The sequence below is a fragment of the Octopus bimaculoides genome, chromosome 24 (assembly GCF_046866305.1).
Source record: "Octopus bimaculoides isolate indiv1 chromosome 24, ASM4686630v1, whole genome shotgun sequence".
Classification (NCBI taxonomy): Eukaryota; Metazoa; Mollusca; class Cephalopoda; order Octopoda; family Octopodidae; genus Octopus; species Octopus bimaculoides.
In genome coordinates, this window is record NC_142951.1 from 5,370,928 (window position 1) to 5,383,427 (window position 12,500).

The window sequence follows — 12,500 nt, forward strand, 5'->3', positions numbered from 1 at the left end:
TTTTGCATGGACTTTATTTGTATTGTTTTTTTTTTCCATTAGTTTTAATTAAATTCTTATTTAGAAAAAACGAATTTTTTTTTTTTTTTCAAATTTTTATTTTGCATGATTGTATTTTTTTTTTTCTTTTTGTTTTCACTTTTGGTTTCTTAGATCCTCGCAACTGGTCAGAAAACGAATTAAAACATTGGATAAGCAGCAGACTGGACATGTATGCCATTCCAGTCGATTCTATTAATTGGCCTAATATAAACGGCTCTATGATGTTTACGATGAGCCGTGATCAACTTCGGTTCCAGCTGCAACACAAAGCCATAGCTGACGTTTTGTTTAATGATATGCAGAAGTTGATGTATGGTTAGTAAGATTTCAGTACTTCATATGCTTCTGCTACATGTTACATGCTACATGTCTCCTGCCCCAACATCTCAAAAAACAGAAGACTAAAACATTAAAATTTACAACCCTAAGAATTGGTTGAAATCAACTAAAACCCCGTATCCTTTTGTTAGGTTATTATTAGGTCAGTTCAAAATTAAACTGACCCTACAAACAAAGACTCTCCATCCATGCCATTCCCATCTCTTAGGACATTAATGTAGAGGTAAATTTAGCTACTATTTCTTGCAGCCATGTAGAGGCCTCTTTCCTGTGCTAGTTGTGTAATGATAGTTGTGAATTTTAGTACAATACCAGCACTTTCAGGGGAGGTGAAGTTAGTCAATTACATTGACCCCAGTGTCCAACTGGTACCTATTTGTAGCGAGTCCCCGAAAGGACGAAAAGCAAAGTTGGCCTCAACGGAATTTGAACTCGGAACGTGTAAAGCCAGACAAAATGTTGCTAAGCATTTTGCCAGCTTGTTGCCATGTCATGTTGTGATAAATAGTTACGTGACATCGTTAGTTACCAAGGTCGGTGGATAGTTACCTTGACAACGTTGGTATCCAGAAGAACTACACTAGTTGGGATTTTCGATAGTTGCTATGACAACCAAAGTACCAGAAATACAAAACAAACACACACACACACACGCTGATATATATTTTATCAATAATTGTGAAGCCTGCTGATCTTATCAGCTGATTATTGTTGTTGTTGTTGTTGTGGTGGTGGCATGATCATCTGCTCAGTAAAACTTCCCTTCTCTCAATGCCAATCCCAGGAGCCCAGAAGTGGAGGGGACATCTGTGCTGTCCCCTCCTAACTCCAAGTCATAAAAAAAAAACAAAAAATGTGGTAGATAGTGATATTCATTATTCATAGTGGTGGCGGTTGTGGTGGTGGTGGTGGTGGTACTGGCTGTGGGTCTATCTTCACTTGCGTTTCTTTTCCATACGAATCCTAGAGGCCCCAGAAATGGATATACATAGGACAGCATGGAATAGATGTACCCCCACCTTTTTCTGGGGGGGTGAGGTTTCTTTTAGTGTTAAGAGAAATAAAAAAAATTTTAAAAAGTGGGGTCATGGATTTGAACCTGGAATACACATATAAATGCATATGGAGGATTAGACATTAGGGACATTTGTCCTTCCTTGCCAATGACTTTACTTTCATTTTCTCTAGTTAGCAGATTTTGAAATTTATCTTCTTAACAAATCCTTTCTATTCTAGGCACAAGGCCTGAAAATTTGCGGGAGGGGGACTAGTCGATTAGATTGACCCCAGTACTCAACTGGTACTTAGTTTGTTGACCCCGAAAGGATGGAAGGCAAAGTCAACCTCAGCAGAATTTGAACTCAGAATGTCTTTAAGACGGACTAAATGCCGCTAAGCATTTTGCCAGCATGCTAACGATTCTGCCAGCTCGTCACTTTAATAATAATAATAATAATAATAATAATAATAATAGTAGTAGTAGTTATTTATTATTCATTACAACAATATAGATATCTCTGTCACTCCTCTGTTGCTTTTCTTTTTTCCACTTTGTTTTTTTAGTTCGTCGTCATCATCATCATCATCATCACTGTCATCATCATCATCATCAAACCCTTTAGCATTCAGATTTCTCTGTCAAATGCAATGCTTAATTATTCTCGTTGTTTCAAACCAATCATGAACCATCTTGTAGTTTCAAGATTCTAATGACGAGATAGTTTATTTTTAGAGTGACATTGTAGGATAGTTGTGAAAGGCTGGATCTGGCCATTCTGAACATAAAACAGAATATTTTGGACAGATACAGCTGGTTTAAATGTTAAAGGCTTTCATGTATGCTTTCCATGCTGGCATGGGTTGGACAGTTCAACAGGAAGTGACAGACCAGAGGACTGTACCAAGCTCTGCTATTAGTTTTGGTATGGTTTCTATGGCTGGATGCCTTACCTAATGCCAACCACTACTGTATGGACTGGTTGTTTTTTACCCAGCACCAGCAACATCAAGAAAATTAATTAGAATTTTATTAATTTATCATTCTTGTATTTTCTTCATCTAAATTTTATTTTTGTCTAATTTTATTTATTTATTTTTTTTTCCTTTTTTCAGATTTTCAAATTGCCGACACCTTCTCCTGTTCACCTTCCTCTTCCAACTCCTGTAGTGACCTTGGCAGCCACCAAACTATGTCCGACAGTTGCAAAACTGAACAATTCAGGATGCTTAATGAATACATGAACATGGTCAGTTTCCCAAACGATTGTCTTTCCGGATCAGACGAAGGAAACGACAGCAACGATAGCTCTGACAGCAGTACCAATAGTTCAGAACTTAGCACTTCAATTACGACCATCGACAAAAAGGCTTTTGATCCAGAACCTTTATACCCAGGTAGGTTTTTCTTTTATTTTCTATTTTTATTATCTTCTTAAGTACAGATCTGGATGTGTGGTTAAGAAGCTCAGTCCCCAACCATGTTGACCCAGGTTCAGTCTCACAATATAGCACCGTGGGCCATGTGGCCACAGACCAGCCACAGCCTTGTTAGTGGATCTGATTCAAAGAAGAAACTGTACAAGGCCCATCGAGTGTGTCTATGTCTCTGCGTACCTTTGTCTTGGCGCGTAATGACTGAGCACAACCACCACACGAGTGATTTTGTTTGTTTTGATTCCTTCGTGGGAAATGCTTGAAAATAGGTGAAGTTTGACAACAGGAAAGGCATCCAGCTGTAGAAAATCTGCTTCAACAAATTTCATCAAATACATTGAAACGTAGGTTAGATTAATATGTCAATGGGACATTATTTTACAGCCAGATGTAAGTGGTTGACATTAGGAAACAGCATCCAGCTGTAGAAACCATGCCTAAGCAGACATAGAATCTAACACAGCCCTCTGAATCGATGTCCTTGTTAAACCATCCAACCATGACAGCATGGGAAAAAAGAACACTAAATGATGACAACGTGTGTGTGTGTGTGTGTCTATGTATGAAGTATAACCTATACTAAATATATCTTTTCTATTTTTTTTTTTTTTAGAACAAAAACCAAGGGACACACCTCAAATAACTAAGCACAAACAGAACATTCACCTGTGGCAGTTTTTAAAAGAATTGCTGTTGCAAGGAGACAAATACATAAAATACATCAAATGGTTGGACCCCAAACAAGGGGTTTTCAAAATTGAGGACTCAAGCCACGTTGCCCGACTTTGGGGTGAGCGTAAGAACAGACCAGCAATGAACTACGACAAACTTAGTCGCTCAATCCGACAGTATTACAATAAAGGTATAATTAAGAAGACTGAGAAAAACAGGCGCCTGGTCTATAAATTCTGTCCACCTTATTTGTAAGGCAAAGAGAGGAACAAAAGCATGAGACTTTTAGCAAACTTAAACCAAAGATTTTGGTTATAAGTTTATGAAATGGCGATGCAGATTGAGTTTTTGGTATTTTTTTTCCCCTTTTTTTTAAAAAAAAGTTTTGTTAATCGCATCATGCCATTGCAACGTTGATCGTTGTCATCTCGTTTGTGCAACAGCTCGCTGCACAACAGGGAATATTTTTTGGCAATTTTTGGTGGCGTCTGTGGCCAAGAGAGGAAAGGCAGGAGATGGCAGCAGAGCCAATGTCAAACACCAAATTTCCAAGATGAACAAAAGACTACAATAATAATAATAATATTAATAATAATAATATGATTAAAATGTAATCATATTATCTGGACTATATACTACTACTACTACTACTATTATTATTATTATCATCATCATTATATATATTTTTTCAAACCATTTCCTTTAAAGACAAGATGGCGGACTAGATTGCCTTACAGTATTTTTATTTTTTTTTCCCCCACTTCATTCTAAGGTGAAGGTCCAACAAGTTGGCTTTGCCTTTCATTCCAAGGGTCTTTTGAAACAAATGTAGGGGGCCGTTTTATGGGGGTCAATCGATCTGACCATGACATTTACCCCATCCCCAAGCCCCTTACAAAACGTGTGGCCCTTGGGCAATTGTAAGAAACTGTAAATATCATTATTGTTCTTTCATATTATTGTTATTATTATTATTATTACATATTTTAGAATTTGAAAAAAACATTTTTAATTTAAGCTTTTTTTTTTTTGTAGATATTGTAAAAATGACAAAAATGCTTAAATATCATTTTAAAATCATCCAGTAAATGTCTTGGAATGAATATATGTGTGTGTGTGTGTGTATACATATATATACACACACATGTACATGTGTGTGTATGTGTATAATTCAAATATCATGAATGCAAAGAACACTCTTAAAATATTGACCTGCCAATATCAAACCCATCTTTCTGTAGGTTTTTTTTTTTTTTCAAAACATTCCAAAATTCCTCTCTCTCCCCCCCTCTCCCCACTCTCTGTGTCTGTTTGGTAAAACTACTTGTAAAGTTTTACAATCATTTCTACACATCTTGACAAATCACAAGAATCTTTAAAAACCGAAAAAAGTCCTTTATTTTTTTTCTGCCCCCCCCCCTTTTTTTTTTACTATTCTTTATTACTATGGTGGGCCTTGATCTCTTGTGGTTTAAGTGTGTGAGTGTGTGTATTTGTTAATTGCTAGTAGGACACTGTATTCTATTTCATTTTCCAACCATATTACATTACCAAGTGTATTAGTTTAGAAGTCAATGCTTTGTCCTTCCTGTGTTAGCATTGCTATTAAGTCACTTTTTCTAAAGCTATTTCTTCAAATATTTCTATAGAAATCAGAGCTAGCACTGGCTCTGTCTGTAGAGATAACTTTTAAAAGTGACATATATATAATACACTCACACATATGCATACATAAATATATATATGTATATATATATATATATATATATATATATATATATATATATATATACATACATACATACATACATACATGGTGGTTGTGGTGGTTGTCTACTCCTTAAACAGAGTTTGACCACCTCCTGCACCTACACCTTAGCCCTTTCATGGCGTCTGATGTGGCTTTTTAAACCAGACAGTGTTTTGAAAAAACACCCACACAGATTGCACCTCTGATTTGCACTACCAATACCTGCAAGTAAGTTCTGCTCATTGTGGATCCTAACATGTCTTTTAAGACCCCCATTGGATTTGCAAACCCTCTGGCACACACCACATTCAAACATTTTTTTTTTTTTTTTTTTTTTTTTGATGAGCTGCGCCACATCGGTCACATACATACATACATACATATATATATATATATATATATATATATATATATATATATTTGTATGCTCTCCTGTGTGTCTACTTAACACAGACAACTAGTTTGATATTTTATTTTGTATGTTTTAGGTTTTTTTTTTCATATGTATGTTTGTGTTCCTCTGGCTTCTTCTTACAAGATGGGTTTGTTTTTTTTTTTGTTTTTTGTTTTTTTTTTGTCTGTGGGGGTGGTTCTTTGTTTTCAAGATTCCACCACCACCACCGCTGCTTTTGTTTTATATAATGATCTCTTGAGTGGCCGCCCCACCACCACCACCGGGTCTTGTCTATGGATGGATATGTGTGTTCACATACATAGTGTGTGTGTGTGTATGTGTATTTGTATGAATGTGTAATCCCAAACACAATGTAGGCATGAGGTAAACCCTCTCTCTCTCTCTCTCTCTCTCTCTTTCTCATCATGACCCATTGAAAATAATAACCATTTCCAAAATATATATGGAATTCTGCTCGATATAGTTTACCTCAGTCTTCAGTCTGTGCCAGATCGAGATGAGCAAACTCATTACAGACATACATACACACACATACACTCACAAACCATCGATGTTCTTTGCTGTTCTGAGATGTTGTCAGAGGCTGTTAAAAATGGAAATTTCATATCTGTTTAAAATTAAAATGTAGGGCTTCCTTTATTTCATTTATCAAAGATATATTACAATTGTTGGCAAAATTATATATTTTTCTCTATTTTTTCTATTATGTATGGGTTTTTTTTTTTTTTTTTTTTTTTAAAGAAAAAAATGGTTTTCTTTTTGTTGTTATTGTTGATGGCTTAATTTTTTTTTTTTATCTCCCATGTTTATGTTTTCTCATTGTTGTTTAACACCCAGTATTTGCCCTCACTGAACAGGCCTATGATCAAAGGTATTCTAGCCATGCCCATCACATCTAATTTATTTTATTAACAGATATATGTAGAACTACATCATTAAATGCATTTTTTCTCCTTTTTTATTGAAATTGGTAAGACTGGTGCAGTGGCAAGGTGAAAGGGTTGAGAGATTTAGCTGCTATTTCTAGCTCTTCAAACGACCACATGCGGTTAGAAATGGTTGTATATTGGTCAAAATAAATAACATGGGAGATTAAGACTTTGGATTTCTGCCGTTGCCCCAAATCCTTCCTTATCCCATCTGTTACACAATGTTAATATTGTTATTGTTTACCTATCCCGCCTTTCCCCAACTAGCAAGGCCTACTATGACCAAAGACATTATTACGACATTCTAAACATGACCATCCCTACCCCCTCTCTTCATTGTGGCAAATATACGTAATATGGGGCTTTTTTTGTTTTGTTGATTTTGTTACTTTTTTTCTCTAAGATATGATTCAAGAGATATTTAACTGTTATTTCTAGCAGCTCAGATTTGGCAACCATGTAGGGGATCATTTATTGACTTATCACCACCACCACTGCCACCGTAGTGTAGTGTTGGTATGGTGTAGTAGCAATAGTAACAGCAGGGGGAGCGGGGAGAGACTGATAACGCTTGTGCAATAGGTTCACAAATAAACCGAGAAGTTTTATGCAGTACGAACGGTGGCAAGTTTTATACCTTGGGCTTGGTTTTTTGGCGGGGGTTAACGAACTCGGTTCATAACCTCCTTACCTGTTCCTGCTGTTTTTTTTATTTTTATTCCTCCATTGGAGCAGGGTGGGGGAAAAACAGGTCACAGGGTATAAGTGTTGCATAAATAATTAAGCAAGGAGTGGAGGAGATTTGGCTCCAGTAGGTATACCACTCCTTTTTCTTAAATATTTGGTTTGTGATGTTTTCCGCCAATGAAACGGAGCCATTGGGTCTTCTTTACGTGTGTTCCTTCCCCACCTCCTCCTCCATTCTCCTTTCCCACACACTGTCACACCATTGCTTGCATGCGTGTGTGTGTGTTTGTGTAAAACGCTAAGAGTTAAGCGCCAGACCTGACAGCTACCTTGCAAGTGTTTTTCAATTTCATATCTCCAAACATTCAGACTTTTTCAATTCTCATCAGAGATTAGAATTTGTCTTTGGTTCTCGTCGAAATATGAAATGAACCAGATTGCAATTATACCTTGGCCACTCAACAGAATGACAATCTGGTGACCATCACCCCATAATTCTCTGAGGGTTGGGTGAATTGAGGCAATACGTGCATTTTATTTCAAAGTGCGCTAGCTGCCCGAAAGATTAGATCTCAAAGTGGGTTTTTATAAACAGATGTTTTGGTTGTGCAATTCACAGAAATGCTTTTCTATCTGTCTACCCATACAGAGACTGTGTATTCCTCAAACACTTATGAACCATTTCATCAACCATATCCAGTCCACGGGCCAGATCCAGCCTCTCACACTTAATACTGTTCTAAAAAATAAAATAAGCATTTCCTAAGACAGAAGTGAAGGCATGTGGCTTGGTGGTTATGGGTATTCAACTTACAAACATAAGGCCATGAGTTCAATTCCCAGCAACACATTTGTGTCCTTGAGTTAGACACTTTATTTTCACGTTGCTCCAGTCTACTCAGATAGCAAAAATGAGAAGTACCTGTATTTCAAAGGGCCAGGCTTGCCGCGCTGAATGTCCCCGAGAAGGACAACTATATAGAGCACTAGTCATACTGAATATGAACGGAAATATAATAGAGTGACTGAGGTTCAGAAAGTTTGGGTTGCCCCAGGGTGGTAGTAGAAGACACCTACCAAAGAGAGCCCTTCCACAAAAACTTATTATCAAAATGCAAACTTCTTAATCCATACAATAACCACTTGCTTATTTCAGTTTATCTGCAGTTGGATAATCCCAGGATGACCACCATTCCATCATGTCTTTTATTTAGACAATGAGACCCGGGCTACATTTTTTCTTTTTTTTTTTTTCTTTGGTTTATTTTGGGTTTTTTCAATTGCAACAGAGAATGTTTTTAAGTGAATTTTCACTTCTTTCTTATGGGTAGAGCAACAGCATATCATTTTCCCCTTCAGGGTGGATCCAATCGACTATAGTGCATTACAAATGAAATGATTCAATCCATTCGTCCATCAAAAGTTGTTTGTTATTTTGCATCTCGTCCATAACAGCTGTTTCTGTTTTTCTTAAACACCAAAGTTTTTGGGAGTTGTTTGCTTACAACCATAAATTAGGGCTTCACCACTAACAAAATTATTTAACAACCACCATAAAACTTAATTTCACAAAGCAAGCGATAAAGTGCTACATTTTTTTAATTGTAAATTAAGTTTGACAGACAAAAGGGTTTGAAAGAACTGCATGTGGCTAGAATGCTACAGGTCGCCCTTGCCAAAAGCTGTGTATATTCCTTCTTAGATTTTAGATATTTATGTCTTTTAGCAGAAAACTATTTATTGTTATTATTATTATTATTATTATTATTATTATCATCGTTATTATTGTTGTTGTTATTATTATTAGTTGGCATGCTGGGCAAAATGCATTCAAATGCCGCCAAGGTTGACTTTACCGTTTGTTCTTTTGGGATCAATAAAATAAGGAGTAGATGTAGACTGGGGTCGATGTAATCAACTTAACCCCATCCACCCCAAAATTGCTGGCTTTGTGCCAAAATTTGAAACCATCATTATTATTATTATTATTATCATTATTATTATTATTATTATTCAGGTAGCAAACTGATAGAATTGTTAGCGTATCCAGGCAAAATGCTTAGCAGCGTTTCTTCCATCTTATGTTCTGGGCTCAAATTCCACCATGGTCGGCTTTGACTTTCATCCCCTTCAGGGCTGATGTAATCAACCGGCACCCCCTCCCTTCAAAATTTCACGCCTTGTACCTATAGTAGAAACGATCGTTATTGTTGTCAATGTTGTCTTAATGAGTAGTGATTACTTTGGAGTGTGAGGTGAGCTCCATCTGAACAAGTCCGCAAACTGGTTTTCTATTCCTGGTTGGAATGAGTTCACTTCATGTGGGCCTTTTCTCTTTAATGACTTTTGAGAAAGGCATGAATGTCATTCAGTCTCATTCCCCCTCTCTTGATGTTTGTAGCTTTAGACTTTATGTACTATTATTTGTTGTTGTTGTTATTATTATTATTATTATTATTATTATTATTATTATTATTATTATTATTATTATTATTATTATTGTCATCATTATTATTATTGTTGTTAAGGCGGTAAGCTGGCAGAATCGTTAGCACGCCGGGCGAAATGCTTAGCGGTATTTCACCCGTCGCTACGTTCTGAGTTCAAATTCTGCCGAGGTCAACTTTGCCTTTCATCCTTTCGGGGTTGATAAATTAAGTACCAGTTGCGTACTGGGATCAATGTATTTGACTAGACCCCTCCCACCACCAAATTTCAGGCCTTGTGCCTCCAGTAGAAAGGATTATTATTATTATTATTATTATTACTATTATTGTTATTATTATTATTATAATGACTATGTTTATGACAGTGGAGCTGCAGGAATATCAGCCTAGTGTTGGATTATGTTGTCTTGTAGTTATTAAGTTACATCTTTACAATATAAGCTCAAGTCCCGATCTAGTCAACTTTGCCTTTCATCCGCCTGGGGTCGACGGTATTGACTGACTTTCCCCACACACACCTCCATCGATCAGAAATCGACGGCCTTGTCCAAAACTTTAAAACCATTATTATTGTTGTTGTTATTGTTTGTTTTTTTTTGTTTCATTTCTGTTTTTTTATTTATGTTGTTAATAATTTTTAGAGAGGCATAAATTTAACAACACCTGATTTATAGACAAAAAAAAAATTGGAGTTTTTTTGTTTTTTTCTTGTGGTGGGGGGGGGGTCTGTTTCTCTAAAGATTGTTATCTGAAATCCCGGTTACTTATGCTTTATTCATATCACAAATCTCACTGAGAAAGGCATAATTGTCACTACATCACATTTCTTCTGATTTAAGAGAAAAAAAATTGACGCCAATGAGGGTTTAGGCCACACCACCATCGCCATCCACATCATCATTAACATATTCATTAGCATCATAATTAACATCTTCGTTATCATTATAATCAATAGAAGCATCTAGTTCCACATAGTTGCTCAACCGGTTATTTTCCATTTTTTCTCTCCCCCCTTTCAAAAAAAGAAAGGTATATTTGTATTTAGCATAGAGAAGGGGAAAACACCATGTAACTGATTGTTGACTTATGAATAGAATGACATGAATGGTTTTTACAGATGAGCCCCCTCAGCGAAACCAACCCCCTGAGAGATATCTCACAACCAGAAGATATAAAATAGATAAAGGATAAGATCTGATCACCATCATCATTGTCGTCATCATCATCATCATGTTCATGTATATATATATATATATATATATATGTATATACTGTGTGTGTGTGTGTTAATACTGAAGTATATTTTCATGGTTTGGGAGGCTTGGCAGTTGTTCTATGTATGTATATTACATATATATATATATATGTATATTACATATATATATATATATATATATATGTGTGTGTGTGTGTGTTGTGTATTAATAAGGCTACCAATGGTTTCATGTGAAGCGATTGTCACAATTGTCCAAGTATACCACATGGAAGTGTTGGTGCTTGTCTCCATTTTTTTATGAGAATTCCAGCATCCAAAATGGAGACGAGCATTAATACTTTCATGTGGCACATTTAGACAATTGTGAAGAGATCTCATGAAACCATTGGTATCCTTATTAATCCACAAATAATGAAATATTTATCCACCAAGGTGGTGTTGAGCACCCATTCTCACTATTCAATATTAACATACCCACATATATGTATACATATACATATATATATATATATACCAATTATTGTGTTTTTTGAAGTAATCATACACATTAAAAGCTACTCTATCCTGTAGCAGTTTGTAAATACAAAATGCACTTTGTGTACAAAACAAAATTTATGTTAATTTGTGTGTGTGTATGTGTATGGGTGTTAAAATAAAAGACTTATGTTTACTGCAACAATGTCCATGAATGGTCATTTATATATATGTATGAAATATTAAGTCTAAGTTGAATGTGTGCATAAAAAAGAAGTGTGCTCACCGCAATGAAGTTGAAATGCCTGAAAATATTGCAGTTTATTTTTTGTTTTTTTTTTTCTACCATTTAAATTGGCAAAAACCATAAAGTTTTTATTGAAAAGAAAATAAGATTATATATATATGTATATATTTCAAAGATTGATAAAAAAAAAATACAACTCGTTTTGATTAAATAAATATTTTTTAATATATATATATATAACATTTGTTTTTGTGTAATTGATTTGAATTTTTTTTTTTAATATTTTAATTAATTACTGGTTGGTGAGCTGGCAGAATCCTTAGCATGCTGGACAAGGTGCTTGAGTTCGAATTCTGCTGAGGTCAACTTTGCCTTTCATCCTTCGGGGTCAATAAAATAAAAAGCGGTCAAGCACTGGGATCAATGTGATCGACTTTCTGCCCCAAGAAATTTTGAAGTCCAGTCTCAAAACACTGAACCTTGTGGCGGTCAGTTGAAGGAAGAACCAACAGGGAAATGGTAAATGTTGATGAATTAAGAACATGCATGGGAGACTGTGATGAATGACATGCTCATGTGAAATCACTGACCTACCTGGGAGGGCAGCCAAACTGAATTTGAACACAGCAGGGTTTCTAAGCAAACAGCACAAAGTATTCTTGTCATTCACACAACGCTTTTATCAATTCTGCTAATTCACCACCCACGGTTCAGGTATATTATTCATAAAAAACAAACATGACCTCAGTGGAATTTGAACTCAGAACACAGAGAGGAAAATAGTTATGATGCATTTCTTTCAAATGCTCCAACAAACCTGCTAGCCCAACCAGCCTAGGTTGCGGTCAT

At 35.8% G+C, this 12,500-nt stretch overlaps 1 protein-coding gene across 1 annotated transcript; it reads left to right on the forward strand.

Annotated features, from left to right (window-relative positions):
* Positions 1 to 129: 129 nt before the first annotated feature.
* LOC106884060 (uncharacterized) lies at positions 130 to 11,891 on the forward strand. Its single transcript, XM_089341445.1, has 3 exons — positions 130 to 357; positions 2,494 to 2,775; positions 3,428 to 11,891. Exons 1-3 carry the CDS (start codon positions 210 to 212, stop codon positions 3,739 to 3,741), a joined length of 744 nt encoding a protein of 247 aa, XP_089197571.1. The 5' UTR covers positions 130 to 209; the 3' UTR covers positions 3,742 to 11,891.
* The last annotated feature ends 609 nt before the right edge of the window (positions 11,892 to 12,500 follow it).

Coding starts and splice junctions, on each gene's coding strand:
- LOC106884060 (XM_089341445.1), top strand. CDS start 210: ATGTATGCCATTCCAGTCGATTCTATTAATTGGCCTAATATAAACGGC. Junction 358..2,493: donor TATGCAGAAGTTGATGTATG/GTTAGTAAGATT, acceptor TCCTTTTTTCAG/ATTTTCAAATTGCCGACACC. Junction 2,776..3,427: donor TCCAGAACCTTTATACCCAG/GTAGGTTTTTCT, acceptor TTTTTTTTTTAG/AACAAAAACCAAGGGACACA.